At 38.8% G+C, this 25,733-nt stretch overlaps 2 protein-coding genes and 1 long non-coding RNA gene across 4 annotated transcripts in view; all 3 read right to left on the reverse strand.

Moving 5' to 3' along the window:
* Positions 1–18,395, reverse strand: part of LOC149104279 (uncharacterized) — a 117,114-nt gene extending 98,719 nt beyond the window's left edge. The window contains exon 1 of the long non-coding RNA XR_016201668.1: positions 18,364–18,395. This is a non-coding gene — a long non-coding RNA (uncharacterized LOC149104279). The remainder of the gene's footprint in view (positions 1–18,363) is intronic.
* Positions 741–12,885, reverse strand: LOC110058749 (chitinase domain-containing protein 1-like). Its single transcript, XM_020765408.2, has 14 exons — positions 12,456–12,885; positions 10,771–10,917; positions 9,802–9,887; positions 8,851–8,897; positions 8,066–8,110; positions 7,589–7,695; positions 6,837–6,898; positions 5,109–5,201; positions 4,518–4,616; positions 3,586–3,722; positions 2,907–2,922; positions 2,273–2,353; positions 1,752–1,794; positions 741–996 (listed from the first exon to the last, which is right to left on the reverse strand). The coding sequence occupies exons 1-14, from the start codon at positions 12,585–12,587 to the stop codon at positions 898–900; spliced, it is 1,194 nt and encodes a 397-aa protein (XP_020621067.2). The 5' UTR covers positions 12,588–12,885; the 3' UTR covers positions 741–897.
* A 202-nt stretch (positions 18,396–18,597) lies between the features above and the next one.
* LOC110058742 (uncharacterized) overlaps positions 18,598–25,733 on the reverse strand; it is a 15,938-nt gene continuing 8,802 nt past the window's right edge. For both annotated transcript variants that reach the window (XM_020765400.2, XM_089271962.1), the window contains 4 exons: positions 25,161–25,286; positions 24,200–24,478; positions 23,229–23,536; positions 18,598–22,714 (listed from right to left, as the gene is read on the reverse strand). In XM_020765400.2, the coding sequence (XP_020621059.1) occupies positions 22,360–22,714; positions 23,229–23,536; positions 24,200–24,478; positions 25,161–25,286 (1,068 nt within the window). In that variant the 3' untranslated portion in view covers positions 18,598–22,359. The remainder of the gene's footprint in view (positions 22,715–23,228; positions 23,537–24,199; positions 24,479–25,160; positions 25,287–25,733) is intronic.

Consider the following 25,733-nt stretch of genomic DNA (forward strand, 5'->3'; position numbering starts at 1 on the left):
AAAGGGTTAAGCTCATTGCGCCTTTCACCCTTACGAAAAATTGCTTTCACTAACTCACTGACTTGAAAATTGGCTTGAACATTCAAGACCATCTGGCTATATATTGCATGACGTGTTATCTCACCAGTGTCAACACATATGTATTTACGTATTTCTATGGTAGTAACATTTTGGAACATGTCAAACAATGAAGCTTTGGCAGTAAGGGGTAGCACACCCTTAAGGGAAATCCGTAGTAGCTGCCGATGTAAGTGATATAAGCGAACGGTTATAGACGCTTTAAAGCATCGCTGAGCCAGCCACAATTGACTGACCCAATTCAAATAGGTCAAGTAACCATTTACTCTGGAGCAGAAAGAAGAAGAAAAAAAGAATGTCACATTTGGGAGAGGCATCCGTTTATTCACCATTTCCACATCCCCCATAATACACCCTGTTATCCCCCATAATACACCCTGTTACCCCCCAAAATTCTGCTCAATCTTTGTTTCCCATTTCTCCTGGGTATTACAGTCGTCCCAAAAGAAACTGAACACAATGCTTATACAAAATTTTTGGGGGCAAACAAGGTGTATTGTGGAGGGTGTGGAAATGGCGAATGGGAATTAAGACGAGTTTCGACTTTATTATGGTCCGTAGAATCAAAGACGAACAAGAGAAGGACGGGGGAAGGGGTGGAAACATGCCAAGCATAGGTGCCAGGGTCAAAGGTGAAGGCAAAGACTCGGCATACACTCAAACCTGACGACGGGTTTGCTTTTATTTGTGTATTGAAATTCGGAAGGGTGTGCATTTAAATTCACTACGAAAAGTTCCATAGTTGAATAAATTATTTAGGAACGTTTTACGTCTTTACATCCATGACTGTTTAAAAATCTAATAAAATGAGTCCTGCATTCAGAGTAAGTCGTAAAAGTAATCGAGTCCTTGTCCGATCTCCCAGATGGAGATCCCCACTTCCAGTTCCTTAGCGAGATCCAGCCGCACCTGTATGGACTGAGAGAACGAAACAAATGCCATTAAACACAATGTAGAACAAGACAAAAAGAAAAGACGCAAAAAAGAAAGAAAATCCAAGAAGTAGTTCCTTTAATGGGAGGAAAATTCCATTGGAAAATTCCTCCGCACCAAACCCATTTAGAGGAGAATCTTTACCGACGTCACTGCTTGCATTTCCTCATTAACATACGACTTTGCGCAGAGAAGGCATCATGCTAGACACGAACTGACTACAAACGTCGAAAGAGCTTGTGAAAATTAGTAATTGGTGGACTGGTTGGCTTTTAAAAACTACACAATTTCTGGGTGGCAAAAGCGCTTATGAACTCATACATTCTTTGTAAAAGTTTGAGTTTTTAAATCCGCCTCGCACAAGGAGTATGCAATACATCGGGCTCAAATTCCTCGGAAGAGTTAATAATGCTTTGCATTCAATATTCAGAACTCATGTTTTTGTAGTTCCATCAGAAAGTGTATCGCTCACGAGGCAAATATTGTAAACAAAGATTTTCCTATACTCCAGCCACGGGTGAAGAGAGGCACTGTGAGAGTAAAGTGCCTTGCCCAAGAACACGAGACAGTGACCTGGCCAAGGCTTGAACCTGAAATGTTCGATCCAGAGCTAGTCCAGCGCACTACCCATCAGAAAACAGTGCTTCTCACAATAACCTTCCCAATTAAAACAAAACGTATTTTAGAACACGAAAAAGCAAGACTTGCCCACTTTGACAGTAACAAGTTCTCTAATTTACCTTCAACGTTGGGTAGAACACAGTATGATGAGTTCCCGCGGAGCTATTGAGTGAACAGAAAAAAGGGGCGTGAAAGACAGAAAACCTGATATGAGTTGATTTATCAATTATCACTACGCAGAGAGAGTGCAAGAAGCTTAATTTAGGATGTGAAGAAATAAAAGCTTGGCATTTATACCGACGTTTCGGTTAATCAGGCTTGGATTTAGTTTAAATAAAGTTTAATGTCATGTTTAGAAGGTGTTCAAGGAGTTTCTGGAGAAAAAGTGTGTAGGAAAAGGAATGTCTTTAAAACAGTTTCTAAAAATGTAAAATACATTTTAGAATTGTCGTTAATTACCGATTTCTCTTATGACAAGTCAACAGCTTGGACAATCTTCGGAGACATTAATGTTACTTCGATGCATCACTAAAACATAACCAATGTTTTTCCATAAGAAAGCCGACTGGAAGACGTTTAAAAAATTAAAAATATATATATATACATATATATTGATCGAGCAATAGTTGGTTTTACTTACGTAAATTTGAACGAATGTTCTGCCACGCCTTCCTCCCAGACTAGTTTTTCTGTTTTGTGTTTCGTCAACATTTCAATATATCTAACAAGAAAAGCGACCAATAAACTAATTTATTCCCAAAATCAAAATCTTTATCCTCCTTTCTGACAACGTACATTTCTTTAAATGTCACTTGCGAGAATTTGGTGGGAGATCAAGGCAATACCCCCTTCTTGATGATTTACTCGATTCTCATCACCTAGGTACACGTGCATATTGCTGGATGACTTATAAGCCTTCTATGGTAAGTAAGTAAGTAAGTAAGTAACCTTTATTTAAACACGATAAGTAATTAAGCTTGCAGCTTGTGGGGTCGTGTATAAATAAACAATAAAGAATTGAACAATAAAGAATGGTTAAGGAGAAATTAGTTCTCGGTCACTCCTGGGGTCCTTATGGTGGGCGCAGATTGCGAATGAAGCAATATGTTCACCATAATATTCTTGAGCTGCTCCGTTGGTCACACAGGGACTTTCATTCTTACACGTCCTGGACGTTTCCTGGACGTTCCTGTCCAAACAGAGAGTTATCCCGCGAGACCGTTTTAAATGAATATTCGTAGTAAGACTGTAGCCCCCAAGTAGAAATGACTTACTTTGTTCCTAAGATGGCTGTGTTTCCAAATTTGTCATTGGCATGAGTAAAATGAAAAATAAAACAAAATAAGCTATGGAAGAGAGCTGAATCTGTCATGTCACACTGAATACACGCAAAGTAACTGGCTTCTATTGAAACTGAGAAGACTGAGTTACATAGAACAGAAGGAGAATAAATCCCAGCTTGACTAACTTAAAAACAAACAAACAAACAAAACACACACATAAGCAGACAAAGAACAAAATCGTGAATTGTAGCGGCTAACTATAAATAAATGTAAACACGCAACGCAGCCTACAGTTACTAGCTATAGTAAGAGCGGTTTTAACGCACTTCTTTTGATTTTGCAATTCTATCCTTAACAATTGGTTTAAAAGAACAAGAAAAAACAACAAACTAACAAAAAGAAAGAGAAAACGAAAAGAGCCAAAGAAAAACCCAAACAAGTGCCCGCTTGCTTAAAAAGCCAAAACAAATCATGACCTGCTCGTACACTTTTCCCGCGCTTTGGCCCGGCTGCATGAATGTGCTTCGAGTTTTCATTGGTTCACTGGATTGTCAGTGTTCTTGTGATTGGCTAGTGTAATTACCATTACCATTGATTTTTTGATACACAACTGAAAACCATTACACAGTGAGCTCTAATACAAAATGATATTTTTAAAATTCTCACGTACGTCCTCCTCCCATTGCTGCGAAGTCCTGGCCGTAGAAGTTGAGGCCCATAAGAATTTTCGAGCGCTGTTTTCCCTTTTGTGGACTTAGTGTTAAAATGCAGTCTTTTATCCATTGTAGAGGCGCGTTGGGCCCTGGTCTAAATTAAACAAAATGATTTAGTGTACGTAAATGTATGTTCGTGCAGGAGTTCTTGTCCTTCAGTGGTTACATCAAAATTCCCAAGATTTACTGTTTTCAAAAATGGTCGGTATTAACAGGTTAGCTTCCTACACTTGTATCGGAATGTCTTGAACCCTTAGTAGACAAGCCCATTATTGTCCACGATTACGTCACTTGATTTTAATTAGACCACAAAAAAAAAACGCCAAGTATGAGAGCGCATTACATTGCACTATTCGGCTGTGTAGCTTAAAACAACAACAACAACAATATAAACAACAAAAACATTATTCAGTCCTTCGTAGGGAAATAAATGGCGGCTGTAAATTTTACCAAAATGCCATGCGAACTTTACGCAGTCCATAAAGTACAAGAAAAGAGATAATTTTGCAATATTTTCCCGGCGCTAACAACATACTGTATGCAAGGTTTGAAGATGTTGTAACTTTTCTGTACGTTTTTATGAGCATTGTTAAATAATTTTGGGTAAATGTACCAGTCGCCATCTTTTTTCCCACAGAGGATTGTAAAATAACACTTCCCAAATAACATTTAAAATAACATTTAAAATAACATTGCCTATAACACGAGAGAGTATTTGCTTATACCTCTTAATTTCCCTCGCTAATTAATGACGCGCTCGGAGAAATAGATGTGGATCTCGTACGATATCCTCGCGAATTCTTTGCAAATTTACCCGATAACGTGTTCTTAAGTTTACTACATTGATCCTAATACTAAAATGTATTTTAAAGACTTGTAGGTGTTATACCTTCCATGAGACGAATAGTCATAAGTCATGAGACTAAAGCCATCCAATACTGGCGCCAAAAGCTCAAAGTCGTGCTTGTCGAATGCTCCTGGCTTTTTACTATCAAAGAAAAACAAAACAAAACAAGATAACCACAAAACACAAATGAAAAACGTGACGTCGCGAATGATCAGAATGGGCTACCAGCACCCTACGTTTTTTCTCTTAAATTTTTCGGGTGTTATAAATGCTAGCTTCTCTCCCACCTGATGATTCCTAGACAAAAGCTACCAACTTCTTTTTTTTTTTTTTTTTCTTTTCTTGTTTTTGTTTTCATTTATCAGAAGTATACTGTACCCTGTTTACAGCGCCTATTACTTTTCTTCGCAGGATCATAGAAGAGACGCCGTTGTTGAAACGCAGACGATCGCTCAATAGAATCCTATCGAAATCCTTAACTTCCTAGAGGCTGAGAGATTGCACTTTCCTACATACATGAAACTTTCATAGGTAAGAGCCAGCCTAAAGGCTATGAGTAATCTTAGTCTGAAATAGTGTTATGGATTTTGCATTACTAACTGGTAGCTGCACGTGCGCATTGATAACGCTCACCCAGCATAAAACGGTGGAGGAATCACTAGAATAATCTTGAGTTTTTCTTTATGGAGAGAATCAGCCATCTTACTGACCAGAAGATACAAGTCCCTGAAAGATAAATAGCAAGATATTAACAATGTGTAGGACTTTTTTATTGAAATGTTTTCTTCCCATATATTTTATTAATACTCTGATCCAAGTTACTTGTGACTGAAAATAATCACATAAAACAATATTCTCCAACTCTGAATTCCTGTGGCAAGCAAACATTCTCTACATAAGCAAATGGGAGAGACGATGTCTTTAATGCCCACAAACGCGCCCAAAAAGTCCAGTTTTGGCTAGACCCTACATATTCTTTTATGACGCCCAAGTCTGAGAAACAAGAACACTTGTACAAGAGTCGAAGTATCAAGTCCAGTTTTGGCTAGACCCTACATATTCTTTTATGACGCCCAAGTCTGAGAAACAAGAACACTTGTACAAGAGTCGAAGTATCTTGTCCTCAGAGGTTTAAACATGAGGATTTGTCTATGACAACAAAGTCGTCCCCAGGGATGTTTCAAAACGATGGGCCTCTATCCCTTCCCCTCGGATGTTCGATTTCCCGGTAGGATATTCATTTAGAAGATGCAAATGTTCCCGAGCTTAAAATTCGCCATTTTTATTAACTTATCAGTACTCACGATGACTTCGATAGCGTTGATCCTAGTAGTATGCAGGACACCTGTCATATATGAACTCAGTTAAATGACCTCGCTCTCCATGAGTTCTCGTAGCTCAGTGGATAGAGCGCCCGCCCGGTATTCGGGAGGTCATGGGTTCGATTCCTGTCGGGGACTCAGACTTTTTCTTTGTCCCATGCTCGTGTCATGTTGATTAATTCACCTTCACATTTTATTACCGAGCTTAAAATTCACCATCTTTATTAACTTATCAGTACTCACGATGACTTCGATAGCGTTGATCCTAGTAGTATGCAGGACACCTGTCATATATGAACTCAGTTAAATGACCTCGCTCTCCATGAGTTCTCGTAGCTCAGTGGATAGAGCGCCCGCCCGGTATTCGGGAGGTCATGGGTTCGATTCCTGTCGGGGACTCAGACTTTTTCTTTGTCCCATGCTCGTGTCATGTTGATTAATTCACCTTCACATTTTATTACCGAGCTTAAAATTCACCATCTTTATTAACTTATCAGTACTCACGATGACTTCGATAGCGTTGATCCTAGGAGTATGCAGGACACCTGTCATATATGAACTCAGTTAAATGACCTCGCTCTCCATGAGTTCTCGTAGCTCAGTGGATAGAGCACCCGCCCGGTATTCGGGAAGTCATGGGTTCGATTCCTGTCGGGGACTCAGACTTTTTCTTTGTCCCATGCTCGTGTCATGTTGATTAATTCACCTTCACATTTTATTACCGAGCTTAAAATTCACCATCTTTATTAACTTATCAGTACTCACGATGACTTCGATAGCGTTGATCCTAGCAGTATGCAGGACACCTATCATATATGAACTCAGTTAAATGACCTTGCTCTCCATGAGTTCTCGTAGCTCAGTGGATAGAGCGCCCGCCCGGTATTCGGGAGGTCATGGGTTCGATTCCTGTCGGGGACTCAGAATTTTTCTTTGTCCCATGCTCGTGTCATGTTGATTAATTCACCTTCACATTTTATTACCGAGCTTAAAATTCACCATCTTTATGAACTTATCGATGTATAATTGTAGTTCTTACTCTTTGGTATCTCCATTATATTGACTCCATACTTCAAGAGTAAGGCCATCAAAACTATTTGCCTAAAAGAAAAAAATCTACACTCAATGGCATTGACTACGCAAGTATGTCTTCTCTGAGTCACCAATTAATATAGGTGGAGCAGCCGATGCAGACATTTTTTCTTTTAAATTACCGGCGTTTTTGCAGCCATGATATTAAAATCGATAGAAACACAGAATCTGCACGAAATATTGACGTAATCATGATGCGAGCAAAGAGAATTTCAAAGTTGATTATCAAAAAATTAAATTATTGTGTTTGCTTAGAGAAAAAAAAACAATCGTCCGTGTTTCTCTCGAGTTTTAGAAGTCACTTGACTAAGAAAGTTTGCAAGAACTGGAAAACCTGTAGAAACACTCGTCTCCAGCAAAACCTTTTCTTTGTTTAAAATACTAGACTACATGGTAGGTAGGTAGGTAAAACTTTATTTATGCAGGGTGGCCCATTCAGCACAGTGGCTGGTATCCAGAGGGGGCCTGCTAAATACAATTTCTAAAAATATAAAACGTCTAATAGTATAAAATAGTTATAAAAATAGAGTTAAAAAAAAACTAACGTCTAGTAGTTGAAATAGTTATATAAAAAGAGTTTAAAAAATTGAAACGAGTTACAAGCATGAACTGGTAGGGAAAAAAATAGATATCATAAATTAGGTGCTATAAATTATGCCATCATGGACAACTTATTAAGCAAACATTGCAGGAACTGACCTTCAGGAAAGAGACAATTGTGTCGACAAGAGACTGCAAGGCAGTGTCACTGGAGAAAATGATGTGATAATCATTCAATGTCCATTGGTCAAACAGTATTCTGGGAACTGAAAACAAATTGATAATACAGTATCATCTTCGATACACATGTGGTGTATGGCAGAGTTTATAACCCATTACCCAGAGATAAAACCAACGCCACCAAGCAGGCCTTGAGATAGAACCCACAGGGGAAGCAGAAGTGATGGAGGCCAAGGAACAGCTGGCGACAGTCAATGGAGGGGGAGATGAGGGGGGCAGGCTTCAACTTGCAACAGTTGGAGAGACGGTCCCGAGACAGAGAGTGATGGAGAGACTTCCTTAAGGACCTATGCCTCCCCAAGGGGTGAAAGGGTTTAAGTCAAGCAAGTCACCCAGAGATAAAGTGCACCTGAATTAAAATCATGTAACAGTTACTGTAGTTTCATCACATCTCACCTATTTTCACATGTTGGCCACCTTTTCGAACATCCGACATCCACCCTAAGAGATTTTTAAATGCATTACTTTTAATATCATTAATTTAATCATGCCTTTAATGCATAAAGGGCCACAGGAAAAAAAAGAAAACCTCACTGTACCTGTGAATACTCTGCAAAGGGAAGAATGGCAGGCCTAAAAATTTCCAAAAGCTAGCAGACAGATGGGGAGTGTGTGGCCCTTTGCCTTTTAAAATGGTTAGCGCATTGGTCTTTGGAGTAATGGACTAGGTGATTTGGGGTTGAGCCCTAGCCAGAGATTGTGTTGTGTACTTGGGCAAGACACTCAGAGACAAACAGCAAGTTAGCTTCTCTTGGGTAATTGCACTGTAGTCTGAATACCAGCCAAGTAGCCCATCAGGCCGGCGCTTATCTCTGGTTTCTGTAGCATGAAGAGACTAGGAGTATTTCAACTCCCCACCTGGATGGGATGCTAGTCCATCACAGGGTTACCCCAAGCATTAAATCCACTGATACCCATTTATAGAACTGGGTGGAGAGAGGCACTGTGAGAGGAAAGTGTCTTGTCCAAGGATACAACACAAAGTCCCCAGTCAAGGTTCCAACCCATACCCCTCAATATGGAGGTGAGTGCATTAACCATGAGGCCACCACACCTCCCTGAGTATGTACATGCATAGTACTCATCAGATATACCTATATTATTGATGCCAAACTGTTATTACATGCATGCATGTGTGAGAAATGCAATATATATTGTCATTTTGGTTAGAAAACCAGTACCTTGATCAATGTCATGCGTGCCTTCTATTGCAAAGGTGCCTGTTCTCCTGTTTAGCAAAATTTATGAAATGAGATACAAGATTGCACAATCATGCAAAATTAAGGATGAAATAACCCATCAGAAGTCCTTAATATTTCAAAAGCTATAAGTATTGTATAATATATTGTATTCTATAAAGTGCTTGGCACAAATGATAAATCACAAACTTTTCTAAATTATTGCAACAGTTCTGTCTGATATAGATCTACATGATTGTATGCATTGTAATTCTCCTGTTAACAATATTGTGACTTACATGATTGTAAACTGGTTTGCTAATAATTTTGAGGAAGCTGAACATTGGAATTTGAAGGAGGTAAAAATAAGTAGTAATCAATAATGGCAAGAAGATAGTGTACATGTTTGTCATAAATTACATAATTGTTCAATAAATAATATGTACACACAAACAGTCAAGTAAAATGAAATTTGTTCAAAATATGAATGTTTCTCTGAACAAGGAAACTCACACCTAACTTCATTGTATTAGAGTTTCATTGTTTCACAGCTTCACTTGTTGTCTTTTGAAAACATAGCCAAACCTTGTTGGTTTGTGTCCCTGACAGAAATGAACAGCCTCTAGTTCAGACATGTATGGCTCAAATTAACAAGCATTTGGTAAATTTTTGTAAAACTCCCTGAAGAAGTCTATGATATTAATTTTAGGTGAACAGGGCTCTGCCCTAGAAGCATCCAAGTGCCACAGGTGACTAATTTCTGCCTTTGGGTGACTAGAAAAACTTATTATGCTTTTTTCATATAGGAATAAGTGCTGGGCACCCAGGTTTTCATGGTTAGGAACCTCTGGACTGTTCTCACTAGTTAAGAATAAGTATTTTTTTCCTTAAAATTGAATTTTTGTTTTTCCTATTTTTTCAATTAATTTTTCACAGCTCAAATCCAGGGTTTACCTTCTTTTGACTTGGAGCCACACTGGAGAGACATAAGTAAACTTTGAACTAAATATTTTTGCTACATCATAACCATGAGAGTTCCACTGAAATAAAAAAAAGAAGGAATTACAAGACTAAGTGATGATCAATAATTTATTTAGTGAAAAGATATTCCTTAAAGCTAAACAGTAAAATTGAGTTCCTTTATGCTTGACTTAATGTGCCAAAGACATAAAATTAATGAAATAACGAAGTGACAAAATGGCACTATGGTTAGTACACGTCAGGTAATTAATTAGGTAGTACACTCAGGCAATATTAACTTTTTTGCACTCAATGACAACTTTCTGCACTGTTTGGGATTTATTGACGTGCTCTCAGGCAATGATCAGCATTCGCCGCATGCTGAAATTTTTGCATACATGTGTATTACATTTGCCTAAATAGGGCTCCAGTTAGCCTAAATTGCACTCTGGTTGGCCTCAATAGTGCTCAGGTAGCCTAAATATTGTCTCAACAATGGTTACCTACCAATTATTAATTAATCCTTATAGACACCCATATCCCACATCACTCCTAATATCTGTAGTTTCATTTTGTCATTTCACGCTCTAAACGCACCCTTTGAGAACTTAGCTAACTGGCATAAAACGGACTGCCTTACTTTATGGAAAATTCTTCCAGATATTACATTTTGACAGTTGTGAGTGTCCCTATGCCAGAAATCACAGATTTTATGAGGTTTCAAACTGAATTTCTAATGAAAGAAAGAAATACATTCAACTGACAAGTCAACAGTGACTGTAAATATCACAGTTTACGACCCAATCTAGCCCAGCGGGATGTCACCAACTGTGTAATTTCTACTGACGATAGTGACTATTTTACTTAAGAATGTTCTCCATCAGGCCTGGTAGTAAAACCTTGTCCAAGTTTTGATTCCAAGCATAAGAGAGAAATTAGATTATACTTGTTTCAAACACTTACTGGAGTCACATATACCAGGATCTCCCCATCAAAGTTGACTTCTGTCAGGTTTTTGTAATATGAACTGTGGTACTTGATGATATCCCTTGTTCTTGGATTTTCCACCACCAACCCTCGTGCAGTGACATTTGTGTTTGGTGGTCGTGACTGAAAAGGATTGATTTTTAGACAGATTTGTTATTAATAGCTTACTACAAAGAGTATACATGTAGCACTGGCATTGATCCATTCTGGACAACAGGGAGAGTCTTATCGCTATTAGTACACAATAATTAAAATAGACACACAATAATTAAAATAAAATGAACACTTTTTTGTTAATTCTGATGAATGGGATTGTACATGCACATATTGATTAAGAACTCTCTGAAAAAAGGTAACATCAATCATATCCCTTCCATTCATTAAGGATCTGCTATTGTCAACGACTGACATCAGGGATCACTAAATACTGTTCAGTTAAACTTCTGAACACTTCTGAAGATAATCCAGGTCTCCTAAGCTCCTTGGGATAAATACTTTAAACTCAGTTCAGTGTACCAAAGCGTAAATATAGGAGTTTGTATGGGAACATAATGATCGTTTATAACACTGAGAAACATGGGAAGGAAAATCAAAATGAGAATACAGTAAGAACTAAAAATCCCTTGATATCACGATGAAACAGCTCCAAAATACTGTGGTTCACATTTAGCACACAGAAGGGTCAGAGTAAGTCATTGTGAATTTCTTTTCCATATAAATTATCTTCGAAGTTCTGTTATAAACAATCGTCACATTCCAGTTATTACAAACTCTTATATTTATGCTGTGTTATGCTTGCAACTGAGTGTAATACAAATTATATTTTTAAAAAAATGTTTGTGGCTCTCATTATTTCCTCTCCTTCACATCTTGATCTCAGAACTATTTTGAAACTGATCTGGACAGTAATAAAAATAATACATAAAACACTTCTTGCTAACATCAGCCACTAATGTATGCACAAAATATAAAAAAATCAGCTTCTAAATTCAATCTGACTAACATCCAAGAAGCCTTAAAGTTGAGTAAATGAATGCAGTATCCAAGGTCAGGATAATTAATTTTTCAGCTTGAAAAATGAATAAATGCATTTAAGCAGAGCACCTGTTCTGTTTCAATTTGTCAGTTTATATTTGAACACTTACTCTGCATTCATTAACAGACTTGTTTTGGTTTTGTTTTGAGGACAGTTGGGCTTAACACGTTTTTTTCTTTTTTGATATCAGATTAAAAAGAACGCATTTCTATATAACAGAGCACATGAGCGAAACAATACAATATAAACTTGAGCTTAACTTCATTGCATCAGTATCAAGTTCCTGGTCTGTAAAGGGTTTATTCTTAAAAATACATACATTATTTTAAAACTGATCCGCACCGTAATAAAAATAAATAAAACATTTCTTGCTAGCGTCAGCCACTAATGTATACACGAAATATAAATTTCAGCTTTTAAATTTGATGTGACTTTTCGACTCAGCCGGGGAAATTCCTTGCAAAGCTAGTTTTAAATTATTGTTAATTTTTGCTATTTTGGAGAGCTAACTTGAACTAAGCTTAATGCTAAGCGGATTCTTCCAGTTTATCTAGAGCCTCCACGATCTACCTCAGAATCCCCAGATAATTACTTAAACAAAAAAAAAAAAACATTTGGGTCTCACCGATCTACTCTGGTCAGAATTCTTCTTGTCTTTCTTATTCTTCTTTGACAAAGTTCCGGCCACGTGTGAAACATTTGTTAACCAACAACTCGCAAGCACACAAAGCAACGCCGCGAACAATATGCTTTGCATTTTCCACGGAAGATTAATTTTAAGCGAGAACAATCCGTTAGCGGACAGATGCGGTGCAGTGGCTAATATGGAAACGGTTTACATTGGTAGAAGTTGTTTGGCGGTTCGAATAAAATTATATTCACGGCACTGAGGCACTCCATAAATGAAGCGTTAATGGCATATTTGAGTTTGCCGCTGGACAGGGAGTACAAAATAAAATTATTGCTTACCCGGTGAGGGTCAGATGCTGCTTAGAGCTCAAAAACCCGTTTATAAACCATTGGAAAGGAAAAACAATTGCAGTTATTATCTTTTTTAGGGTTTCAGTTACAACTTAAGTAAGCTACGAACTAACAATAAAAAAGAAATGAAAGAAAGAAAGAAAAAGCAAATTTCATAAAATCCCCAGGTTGGGAGGAGTGGGTCAGGGTAGGTGTTGTTTGGCTTGCAACAATTTACAAGAGGCCTACTAGAGGCCTTAACGCGAATGGTTTTCTAGACCTTTCTAAGAAGGTGGGCTTATCAATCATAGACTATCTGCACAGCCTCGGGCCATTGAATTTTTGTGGCAAAAAGTCTGGGCATTTTTACTATGCGAAGATTTTTTGGTGGAAATTTCCAAGCCCCCACAAACCAAGCTTTGGCTTTTGTGACGGTTCTCTTTTCCTTTATGCTACGATTGCATTTACGACGACACTGCTACGACATTTTGCACGTGCTCAGACATGTCACAAGCGAAAAACAAACTTGCGGTCTTAAATATCGGTAAAAAGACAAGGAAATACAAGAATGAAGGGAATTTCTCACATATAAAAAAGCTCCTGATGACCGGTGAGATCTTGGCTTGATAGGAGTCACATAATGAGAAAAATTCAGAGATTTCCCTTTAGGCGTTAATAGGTAATGTCAACATAATCAGAGAGTTGTGACCAAACAATTACCGTAAGGCCAAAACATTCTTGGGATGAACATCTTAAAAATCTCGTTTTAATACAGCACTTATACTGGAGAAGAAACACCTTTTCGTTTGGAAATAGATGAAAACGACCTCGAGTAAACAAACACGCTCTTTCTACGTGAGAAGAGGGTTGCAAGAGTGGGGTGCATCACGCTGAATTTTTCTATTAAATCACGCATCACGGATAAATTTTTTCATCAGTCACGCGTCACGTGAAAAGAAGTAGGTACATCGCCAATTTTACTTTCTCGATCCTAAAAGCGTCGTTAAAAGAAGAACTTTTCCGATTCAACCACAAAAATGCATCGGCAAATATGTCACCTCTTACGCGAAAACGTTCCTAACGGTAGCCGTTCGAACGGCTGAACGCACGGCAAGTGAACTAACCTGCGGACAGACTCCCAGCGAGGGCGGAAAAAAAAAAATTCCAGGGAGGCGGAAAAGACATTCGGCGAGCGAAGCGAGCCGTCAAGCGCGATAAAAAGAATTCCGTGAATTGCGCTCCCCCTCGTCACCATTCCGCTCTCGGCTCTCCCCGCTCGCCCTAGACCACACTTGGCTAGCTGGCACTAAACCCATTAACCCAAAACTGAGGGAGCCTGTTCGCACGCTACAAGTGAACAGATGATTTGAATAGCGATTGTCAATTTACTTGTTTCAAGATACCTTAAGACCACTTGGTTCTACATGAGTTGATAACCACTGAATATAATGAGTAATGACTCTAGAAACGGTTGAATGAAATGTAAACTGTCAAGATAAATGCGAGAGAAAAATGAGATGTGGGCTGTGTAGGTATATGTTGGGAATTAATGCGATGAAAGCTGTGTAGGTATATGTGGGGGATTAATGAGATGTAGGATGTGTAGGTATATTTGGGGGATTAATGAGATGTAGGCTGTGTAGGTATATGTGGGGAATTAATAAGATGTAGCCTGTGTAGGTATATGTTGGGGAGTTAACGAGATGTGGGCTGTGTGGGTATATGTAGGGGATTAATGAGCTGTAGGTTGTGTAGGTATATATCGGGGATTAATGAAATGTAGGCTGTGTAGGTATATGTAGGGGATAAATACGATGTAGGCTGTGTATGTATATGTTGGGGATTAATATATCATGAGATGTAGGCTGTGTAGGTGTATGTAGGGTATTAACGAGAAGTGGGCTGTGTAGGTATATGCTGGGGTTTAATGAGATGTAGGCTGTTTAGATATATGTCGGGGATCAATGATATGTAGGCTGTATAGGTGCATGTAGGGGATTAATGAGATGTAGGCTGTGTAGGTATATGTGGGGGATTAATGAAATGAGGGCTGTTAAGGTATATGTAGGGGATTACTGAAATGCAGGCTGTGAGGGGATACTGCGGGGATATTTCGGGGAATGGTTGAGGAAGAATACTTGATTATATATCCAGGAGGTATTGTTTTAAGAGAGATTAAGAGAGATGTGTATTTTGGAGTTAACTAGCGGCCCAACCATCCGGGTGGTGTCGCACTTATAAAGCGAAAGAACAAAACGCCTGGCTGTGAGCCAATGAGATAGCACTGACGACATAGCCAAACTAGACAAACGAATTTCTGACACCGGCTGGATTTGATTATTCAAAATGGCGGACATACCTTAATTTAAGGTTATAATATGCTAATTTGCCAAATATTCTTTATATGCAAGCTTATGTTCTGTAACGGCTTTGTAATTTATGCTATACATACAGTTATATACTGAAAATACGCGTTCATCTTGTGTATCTTGAGTTACAGTAGCCAGATTAAGCCTTGATTAATGACGTTCGTTTAAGGTTCTCTCCGCCATCTAATATTACACGTTGCAGCGAAAGGGTAGTTCAAATTCGTCGGCAACCAGTCTACCGTCTACGAATGCCTAAGAGCGAAAACTACCTTCCGGTGCCACGCCGCCTAAAGCATCACAATTTTCAATGTTATTCCACCAGATATCATTGTCTCCGCAACATTTAGATTTGAGGTCAAGAGATGTCCGAGAACTGGAAGCTATGGAAAGAGAAATTAAATACTGTAATAATTACTTTGGAGTAGGAAAGCCCCGAGTTTCAACTCGCCATGTTCAAGAACGTTATAGATGACGATGGCCTTTAAGTGTTCAAAGCCTTAAACTATACTGAAGAAGATGATGCAAACAATTGCCGTGTAGTAATGGGGAAGATGAAAAGGCATTGCATCGGCGAATTAACGTAAACGAGATTGTTTCAGCAGGAGGGAAAAACTTCCTACCGAAACGCTCGACAACTTAATCGCTGAATTAAAAAGAACTTTGGCAAAGAGCTGCAATTTATGTGATTTTTTTACGGTTTTTTCACGATACTGTCATCTGTGTTCGCCTGGTCTTGCGATAAAACACGAGCAAAGCATAAAGCAAAACAGACCCCACGTTAAACAAGTGTATCGACCTTCCAGCATCTGAGATACAAATATAGGGATCTTAACAATGACGACAGCGACTCCGAGGTCAACGCCTTGTAAAATTGAATTTGTTCAGGATGCCTATGGTTCTAAAACCTCGCTCAGGCTAAATATGTAATGACAGCGCTCAATTCTAAACGGGAAATACGAAAAATAAGCAGTTCGACTTACCGTTCGCGTTCGATTTGGCGGTCATTTTGCGATGTTGTTTTGCAGAGGGTGGCTATGAAATGTACAAAGGTTTACTGAACATACTTGTACAGCCTTCGTTTTGCTCATTAAACGTTTTGTTTGGTGGTGCTCATTAGCGTGGTAGTTTGCTCCAGACTCCGTCCACACTACGTCGGAGGAATTTAAAATCACATACAGCTTTATTTCTACGGTTAGGTCTCCGGTCCAGAGTAATCCGTCACGAAAACGGAGCTTTACGAAAACGCTCTTTAAACTGGAGGAATTTGAACTTTGACTGAGTTTTAATGTGGACGGAAAACATTTTAAAATGGACCGTTTCGAACACGATAGGTTCAGAAGAAACACTTGATTTCCCTGGCCGAAATTTCCTGAGACAAAAATATAAAACGACCAGTGATTGTTGCGTTTTTAAATTCCTCCAGTGTAGTGTGGACGACTGGGCCTAAGCTTGCTAGGCTCCTAATGAAGTCAATAATCAGACGGCGTACTTCAATGAATCGAAAGAGAAAAAAATCGGAGGAGGTCCCGCGCAAAGGTGAAATGCATCATAAATGAACACCGTAAACAAAATAAATATTAAGGAGTGAAACTGTTTAAGGACCTCGATCAAGTTTAATATTCGTTATATGTTACTAGCATAGTCACGAAGGCTGACCCGGTGGCTAAATAAAGTTTTACCTCACTTACTTTTCCTGTCGGATTTATCAGAAGGAACCTGGAACACATTTAAGAAAAACTCTTGTTATTCATTAGTAAGAGACCATCTGTGTGGGATTCACATACCCAAAAAGAAATTCATAACATCCAGATCTTGGGTATACAATTTGTTATATCGAATACCAGGGTATGCGATTCGCATGCCTAAAAGGAAATTCATGACATCCCATCCAGATCTAAGGTGTTTTGTTAAACATTTGTATTATCGAATGTCAGGGTATGTGACCGGTCTCTTGAATGAGCTAATAATGAAAACGCATCTCATTAAATCGGTTCTGCAACCATTTCTCGTTAAATCAGTTGTTATCAGTTCATGTGGAACCAAACGGGCTATTCACCTGATACATACTACTTCCGCGACGGTTGCTACATGTAACATGCAATATTCGTTAGATTTAGAACAATTTTGATTACAGAAAATGGATATCGAAGGATGTGCTCTAGTGACGGTTATAACTTATTTCTTCTGTACTCTTTGAAGATCAGGTGCTTTTCCCTTGTCTACTCTCAAAGAGTTCAGCCGTATTTTATCGCGCTCCGCTATATTGTATTTTAATCGGTTTTCAATTCGTTAGAAAGGTCTCTTGCAAACGAGAATTCATTATCAATTGCATCTTTGGCTAGTCGACTCAACTACTTGAACACGAAGGATCAATCCAAATGGCATGGGAATTTTCAAGATTTGATTTTTCTGAATGTGATCTAGGGGGAGGATGCAGGGGGTGCGCACCCCACCCTGTGATGAAGCCTTCTTCTTCATATTCGCTTTTGAAATGTGTTTACCCCACCAGTCCGTTACGCCATTCCTTAGTGGTACACCTTCTCCTGAGAAAAATCCTGGTTCCTTCCCTGTGGATGAAACCCTGGTGTATGACTATTTAAGAGAAAGCTATTGAGCAGTACGTTCATGTAGCGCAGCCGTTTGTTATGCTGTTGTGCGTTAAGCCTGGTTTCACTAAGACATAAGCGCAAGCAAAATCAGAAGTACAACGGTAGCTTGTGAGGACACCCCAGCACAAGCACAAGCATAAGCAAAAGCACAAGCAGGAAAACGTTTTTGGTATTCTTTTGCTATTCTCGTGCTTGTACTTATGCTTATGTCAAGCGAGAACGCGCTATTGTAAGCATAAACATAAGATAAGCATAAGCGAAAGTCCACCATCTTTTTTACTGTATAAAGGGGGTTGTGCGCATTCCAACTCAAATAAAAGCTATTGGGCAGTACTTGTATTTAGTGCTGTTTACATTATCCTGAACAAGTTGGTTCTAAATGTCACGTACGTGTAACCCTATAGCGTGTGCCGCTATTGCAAGCTTATGTTTTTCCACAATATAATCTTGAGGGTGAAGGAGTTGCTTTTACTAGAAATAAGAACAAAACAATCCAGATATAAGCAAACAACAGGGGCGGATTCAAGCGGGAAGAGGAAAGGGGGAGGATTGGGTGGCTTATTTCCCCCGCCCCCTTCATTTAGAGAAGCAAAACTAAAAAAAAAAAAAAAAAAAAAAAAAAAAATTTATATATATATATGTATATATATTGAAAAAGATTGTGACTATCATGGCAGAAATAAATGAAATCTCTCTGGGCAAGTCCCTCATTGTAATTTCTACTCTGTCGCATCGCTAGTACTTCTGGTGTGACAGTTTTCATTCTCATGTTTCCCTGGAAAAACCATGTATCCGCCCCTGACCAAGAATTCCACAACAAAGCAATACAAACTTTAAAACGGATTTTAATGCTTAAAGAGGCAGCCTAAGGGAAATACTGACATTTTGGTTAATACAGTTTACTTCCGAAAATTGACAACTGATTTATCCTGTTATAATTAAACTTATAAATTTCTCGTTTTGAACATAAAATCATTCTTGTTTTCATATTTAATAGATCAAATTTTTATTATAAGCATATAAAGAAAAAGACCACGTCACAAATCACAGACTTCTTACATGACATGCTTAACAAGTGGTCAGAAACTGCTGACCCAAAACTACAGCTTACACCTTTTCACACTCTTAGCACCTACACATAACTTGTTCGGTGACGTGGCTAGAAAAGTTAAATAATATATCATATATTGTGCTAAACCTTGTTTACTTAGGCAATATATTGATCTCTGATTCAATTTCAATTTATCAAATAGCGAGCAACGATTTCATCTAAATATTGTTAAGTGAAATATTTTTCCGGTCATTCACGGCAGTCATGCAGGTATCTCTACAAAACTTAAATACCCTAAAGAGCTATTCAATAGCTTCTAAATATACGTATCTACACACTACAATTACTGCTTCTTACCACAAAATTAGCAAACAGGGACTATAATGGCCAGTTTGGCAACTGCATGAATCTGAAGTGAAGCAATTCAGCCAAAACTGTTACAAAATTCACCTCCTTTAAATACTAAATACTAAGTCTAAATATTCGATAATCTCGTCACACACTAACATTTCTTTTGTAAAAATAACTACTATTCTATAGCCTTGTTCATTACGTTAGGGTATTCTAAGCTTACGCCAATGTATTTCTTCCGCTACTCTAATCAAGCATGTCTTAACTCCTTGCTAGGGATGCGGAAAAAAGTTGCACTTAACCTAAATGCAGTTATTTAAAGAGGCTAGCTCACCCAACTTTAGGCTATTTGTAAAAAAAAAAAAAAAAAGAAAAAAAAAAAGAAAAAGATCAAAAAAAAGAAAAAACTCAAAAGGCCAAAAAGGGGCACGGTGGGCAAAATTCGAGGAGTTCAAAACAAACTACAGTTAGGGTAAGCTTGAAAAGTTCCGGCCTGACTTTAATCAAGTTTAAGTCAATTTGTATAAAAGTGTTTTTTTTTTTATAATGCTCGGAAATTGTTCTTAGATGGGTGGCCGGGATTGGGCTTCTCAAAGATTGCTGCTTAGCTAGTTGAAGATTAGAATAATTGTTAACAAAAATGAACAGAATTACCTAAAATACTGTGACCAAGCCTCGTCAACTTGTCCCACGAGCGCCTTAACAACATCGACTATATAAAAAAAGGCCAATAAGAAGGAAGAACAATTCAAATCAAAAAAAATGTAAGTCACGCAACTTTGAAATAACTCCAAACCTAGCTTTATCGTTGTTGTACTAATCTGCACGTTTATTGTCACTGTTTGTTGGTTGTAGTGGCTGCTGTTGTTGAATTGTTCTTCAGTAATGCTTTCTTCACTGTCTGCAACGAACTGAATTAGAATCGTTTTGTCATAGTGTTAGAACCCAAATGTAAGACACAAAAACAGTTCGTTGAGTAGACATCCTTAACGCAAAATAGACATGGAAATCAGTTGAAATCCAACTGAAGAAAATGGCTTTGAACTGACCGTTGCATTTGATACTAACTCCTACTGTTCTTTCACGCTAAGCTTCAGAGTTTTACTTTTACATTATTGTAATTATTATCCTTATTTTTTTTTTGTGAATACTTTTCTTGTTTGCTTTCGTTCTTTTTTTGTTTTGTCTTTTTATTATAAAAGGTAGCTTCAAACAAATTCCTTAACATAAAATGCCTATTTGCAATAAATTCGCAACAAGCGTTATTTACAATTAATTCTGCAACACACGCTTCTCGTGGTCAACCAAACTATACCATCGAAAAAGTAAATATGTCGACCAGGATTCCCATTACAAGCATCTCAAGCTGCTGTTCAACAATAGGCGTCCAAAACCAATTAAGCTTTTGGCAATATATCCTTACATAAAATAATACAAAACTGTCAAAACTTTCTCATTGAATTGCACAAAAAGGCTTTCTCACCTATCTACAAAATTTGTTATGTTATACTAATTTCATCTTGTTAAATATGTGTTACTCTATTTTTTTTTTAACTTCTCTTATACTTCCAAAGATAATTCAACAAATAGTTTGAGTTTTCATCCGTACGATAAATAAGATACCACTATGCTTAAACAAAAAAATAAATCTCTTCGTGAAATGACGATATATGAATATGAAATTCTTCTCACCAAATATTGCACGTAAATATCATTTTCGTTTAAATTATCAGCAATTTCTTACAAATTCATTAGAAGGTAGACTAAATAGTATCACATCGTTTTGACAACCATGCATATTTCGTTTATTTACAAGCAGCGCTGAAATTGTTCCACGTTTTCTGGGGTAATGAGTCAATCGTTACCCAATGAAAAACGTTTCAACAGATACAACGCTGGCGGAAACCTCTACAATTGGAATAAGTCGCTTTCAAATGGTGGAAACACTCGCCTCAGTTCAAACTTTGTTGAAATAAAGAACATAGAGGAAGATCAGTCATTTTGGCCTTAAAATTTCTCGCGCTCTGGCATTTTGAGTCATGTCACCTCTTTAACCAGAATATACGAAAAACGTTCAGCCATATCGCTGACACCACAGAATCCAAATGGTGGCGAGCTCCCAACTTTTTCGCTTGCGCTATTCAGTGTTTTCCGACAAACTTTCTGTCCCATTATTTTTCCACCAATTTAGAAAATACGAAAAAATTGATCTAAAAGGTCAGGATTCCTTTAAAATCCGATCAAGGATAGACTAACTAAAAGGATAATCTCTATTTTGTAACTTTGATTTTTCCCTTATTTAAATTTGAATAAAAGACATCCTTTTCTGATATCGCAAAGGAAAAACTTGGCTCATGAACACGTGTACTACAGTCTACAGTGGCACACTGTCTTAAACTAAACACATCTGTTGGCAAAAACAAAAAAACAAACCAAATTTCACACAAATTAACACGAAAACAAACAATTTTAGAATAGAGCAAAATTACACTTATACTCTTTCCTTTGACTAACTGGACAATAAACCGCCGTTTATATATCCCAGAGTACAATATTCTCATAAAAGTACGTTGGTTTTAGTATCGTATCTGATTATCCTATAACATGGACAATCACACCTTTGTAGTTCCCTTCTGGAAGCATGTCCGCATTCACACCTTCAGTAATAATGCAAACCCGCCAAAGCTTGACATGTTGTCCCTACACGCCTGCTTAGGCAATTTCCAAGCAGTCTTTTACCTCTGTTTCAAAACGAGTTCTCGTGCAAAACGTTTCTCAATTTGCACGAAAATGAAAATTCAGGTGAAACACATTTTAATCTGAATAGTTAACAAAGAAGACTAGTTTTGACACAGAGGAAAAAGACAACACAGAAGTGGTCCACCAGTGTGAAATCATGCTTTCTCGAAAATCGAAAGTCTTCTTCACACTCTTTCGCAGTCATTCTATCTAAAGGTTTGTTATATCTACATGTACACAGTGCTACGACCACAAATGCCGTTAAATTTTGATAATAGGCTCCCTCCACAAAAGTAGAACTCTTCTTTATAAAAGTAAGCCCGAAATCTCTGAGGTAAATAGTAGTTATCAACAAACCCCCTCAACCCAACCCACCCCCATACGGAATATCAGCCATTATCTTTAAATTTCACGGCATCTGAAAACGATTATTGCCTCACTGAAACCATCTTAACGCATGCCAGTCCCACCAGACATAAACGTCATCGTGTCCCCCTGACCACTCGTAGCCAAGGTCGACTGCGCGTGGCTGCTGCCTGGAACTGAAGTAGCCGCTTTTGGCCAGGGCTCTGCGGTTGGCCTCAGCCCAGACGACATGGCGACCTGGGTAGTGTCAGGATACTGCGCCTGCTCTGCAGGGGATTGCCAAGACCGCTGAAAGCCTCCCATAGGCTGTTGAGTCGGCCAATAGTCAGTAGTTGGTGAACGGACGCCGCTGCCAGTCGGAGATGAGTAGCGCCGCTGGCCTCTCATTGCAAAACCTTGAGGCTTTGGGGACCATGGCTCGAAAGGTGAAGACGGGGGTCTGGAGATAAAAACTCAGTGTCATTTCTGGTTAATCTGGGTTGCCGGTATGATTGAAGGACGACGACAAAGAAAGGAAGAATGGTAAGTAAATGTATTGGTAAACAGTATCTATGCCACTCTTCAGCCCTTGCTGGAAACAAAACAGCCTTCTCTTGCTAACTGCTAGGTCTATATCACATCATTCGTTTCCATATTTCAAACTCAGTATTGTAAGATACAAGCAGGACCGTAGCTAGTGGCAGGCAAACCGGGACGCTTGCCTCATTTTCTATCTGTTTTTTTTTTTTCTCTTTGTGAAGGGGAAAAGTAAAGCACTGTTAGTAAATAAATAATTAATAAACGAACAAACAAATAATATTGCTTCAGTGATAACTTTTTTCTGGCTACGGCCCTGTACCTGTTATCCTCACTGGTATATATTACTGTATTTTGAACATCGTCCAATAATAAAGACTTCTTCAAGAATACGGTTAATAATCAAACACAAACGAAGATGAACCAAATGCAATTACCCGTAACTTTGTTGCATCCCACGTGACTCCTCTACAGCTTTATCGGGTAACGCCGAGGGTCGAGGGCCTTGTCGTCGGCCACCTATCCCACCCATACCAAAGGGTGCTCTACCGTCCGTCTGACCTTCCACCGGAACCTCTTCTGAAGAACTGGAACCCGAACGCACAGACGACAGACTGCTGGCCGAGGAGGGCCTACCAGGAGACTGGTTCGAACCGTAAAAGTTGTCCCAGGCTTGACCTTGGTTTGGAGCTCTTTGTTTCCAGTCCTCCGCGGACATCTGACGCCCATAGCGACCATAACTTCCCTGAAATGACAAACGTCATCTACCAAATCGCATACTTCGTTTCTGTAAGCCAGTCAAGTTTCAGTCCAGCCAAATTGACCGTTTCTACTACGCTTCGAATTGCGCTTCCACACGTTATCCAATGATCGGTTAAAATCGTTATTTTAGCCTGCGTAGAAGGCGTTTCCCAATTTTTTTTTTTCTGTTTTTTTTTTGCTCACCCCAGGCTCGCCCGCTTGCTCGCTCGCTTGTTAGATCTCTCCGCTGGAAAAGAAAAGAAAACGTCGGCTACGCAGGCTATCGTTATCTTTACGTTTAATGTCGATTATAAGACCTGTATAAATGTGACAAACCAACTAAAAACTGACTTTGCTTAGCATACCTAACCGCAAGTAAACCGGAGTGAAAGCTAACCGCAAGTAAGTCCAAGATGTTTTTGAGAGAGGGGCGTGAACAGGAAGTCGAATGTTCTCTTCATTTAGGAGTATCATCCGAATAACCGTATTTTCGTTGAAAAGGTCAAGTTATGAAAGCTAAAATGAGAACTATCCGACTCATTTAGTCGGGGCGGGGGGTGGGAGTGGGTCAAAACGCGCTGAAGGAAAGAACATGGACTTCCAGTTGGCGTCAGTGGTTCCAAAATGTCCTTTTTCATGTGATCTGACACGATGAGACATAGCTAACCTGTTGGTACTGCCACGGTTTGCCACTTCCGTCACCATGTTTTCCCGAACCAGGCTTTTTCCCGTCAGGAAGAGGCGAACCAGGAAATTTTGGCTGGGCGTTCCCCTGCAGAAGCATCTCATTGATGTACTGAGTGGCAGTGCTACCATACAGTCTGCTGAGATTGTGTCCCTGGGCGGGTGCCGACGGCATGTCTAACATCGGGGAGCTGGGCTGAGTGCCTCCCTCTTGCTTGAACTTCTGCTGCAGAAAGAAGATGTGTTCGCGATACTTGTAGACCTGGAAAGAAAAAAGTACATTTATTGGGATTTTGGCGTAGTAAAGAGGAATCACGCAACAGATTCAAACCAATGCTTCTTTTAAATTCATTTAATATTTTACAGTTCGTGCGATGTATTAAGATTTTTTTTACCGACTTATGTCATGCTGATGTAGATACAGGGTGGGTATATTATATACGTAAAGGGGGCTTGGCCAAGTGGATTGAGGCGCTGGAGTTGACATCTGGAGCTCCCTGGTCAACTTCTCCACCCTACCGCTATCTGGATTTCTTACTCGGATTCAGCTCCTCGGCCGCGTTTTGTAAATAAAACCCCTGTAGAATTCCACAAGTTGGCATTCTTAATAGTTTATCTTCCATTTGAAGCATTTGTTTATTTATTAACAGTGTTCCCGATTAGCACAACAGTGCTAAATACATTTGAAACTGAAATAAAGTTATTTCATATCTATTTTCTTTTTATTTTATGTAAATCCCTGGTATAGCTAACCAAAGGCCGGAACTACATAGTCACGCTTGACGTCTTATTAATGATTCAAATTTCAAATACACCACGCCGGACAATCTGATGTGAATTATCCTTTGACAGAAGCGCTACCCATTTCTGACCGACGGGTCAGACACGTACAAGACTCCCTTTTGGCCATTCCGTTTAACACCATTATTAGCTATACTTCCTACCTGCTCTTGAAGAGAAGAGATACGAGACTGAGCGTTCTCCAGGTCTCGCTTCAGTTTGTCTTTTAATGATAGCACACGTTCCTTCTCTTTCCGTTCGTTCAGAAATTCTTCACGGTATGATTCATTCTGTCCAAAACAAAAAAAAAGGCAGGGTGTCTTTAAGCATTCATTTAAAGCAGGCTAAGAGAGACGCCTTTTAATACGATTGAGTCAAGTAATGTGCGCATGGACACAGAAGGATGACGTTGAAGTGAATTATCTCAAATTCACTCCATGTTTCACAAGAGCCTGATCAGTAGGGATCCATAACTCAGTAAAAACTACGTGTACCATTCGTCGGTCTTGTTATAAAGGAACAAATTGTAAGGATAGACAAGATTTTTGTTGTTGTTATTGTTGTCGTTGTTGTAGTTGCTGTTGTCAGTAGTCACATTTTGCGTTGTCTTAGTATGAAAGCTAAGGCGTGGTGGCCTTACCCGGTCTAAGACCTTTTATCTCGTGTTTCTTCAATCTAACAGGGCCTCTATAGTTAATTGTGTAAATAAATGAGGAAGGGCCAATTTGTTGATGGCC

Source organism: Orbicella faveolata, unplaced genomic scaffold (genome assembly GCF_042242905.1).
Source record: "Orbicella faveolata isolate gen_17 unplaced genomic scaffold, um_ofav_v1 contig_34, whole genome shotgun sequence".
NCBI classification, from domain to species: domain Eukaryota; kingdom Metazoa; phylum Cnidaria; class Anthozoa; order Scleractinia; family Merulinidae; genus Orbicella; species Orbicella faveolata.

Bases quoted from the DNA above. Each gene is read 5' to 3' on its own strand.
- LOC110058749 (XM_020765408.2), bottom strand. From the start codon at position 12,587: ATGCAAAGCATATTGTTCGCGGCGTTGCTTTGTGTGCTTGCGAGTTGT. The intron at 4,617-5,108 runs GTGAGCGTTATC...TTTCTTTGATAG, and splicing joins CCTCCACCGTTTTATGCTGG to TAAAAAGCCAGGAGCATTCG. The intron at 997-1,751 runs GTAAATTAGAGA...TCGTTCTCTCAG, and splicing joins TGTTCTACCCAACGTTGAAG to TCCATACAGGTGCGGCTGGA.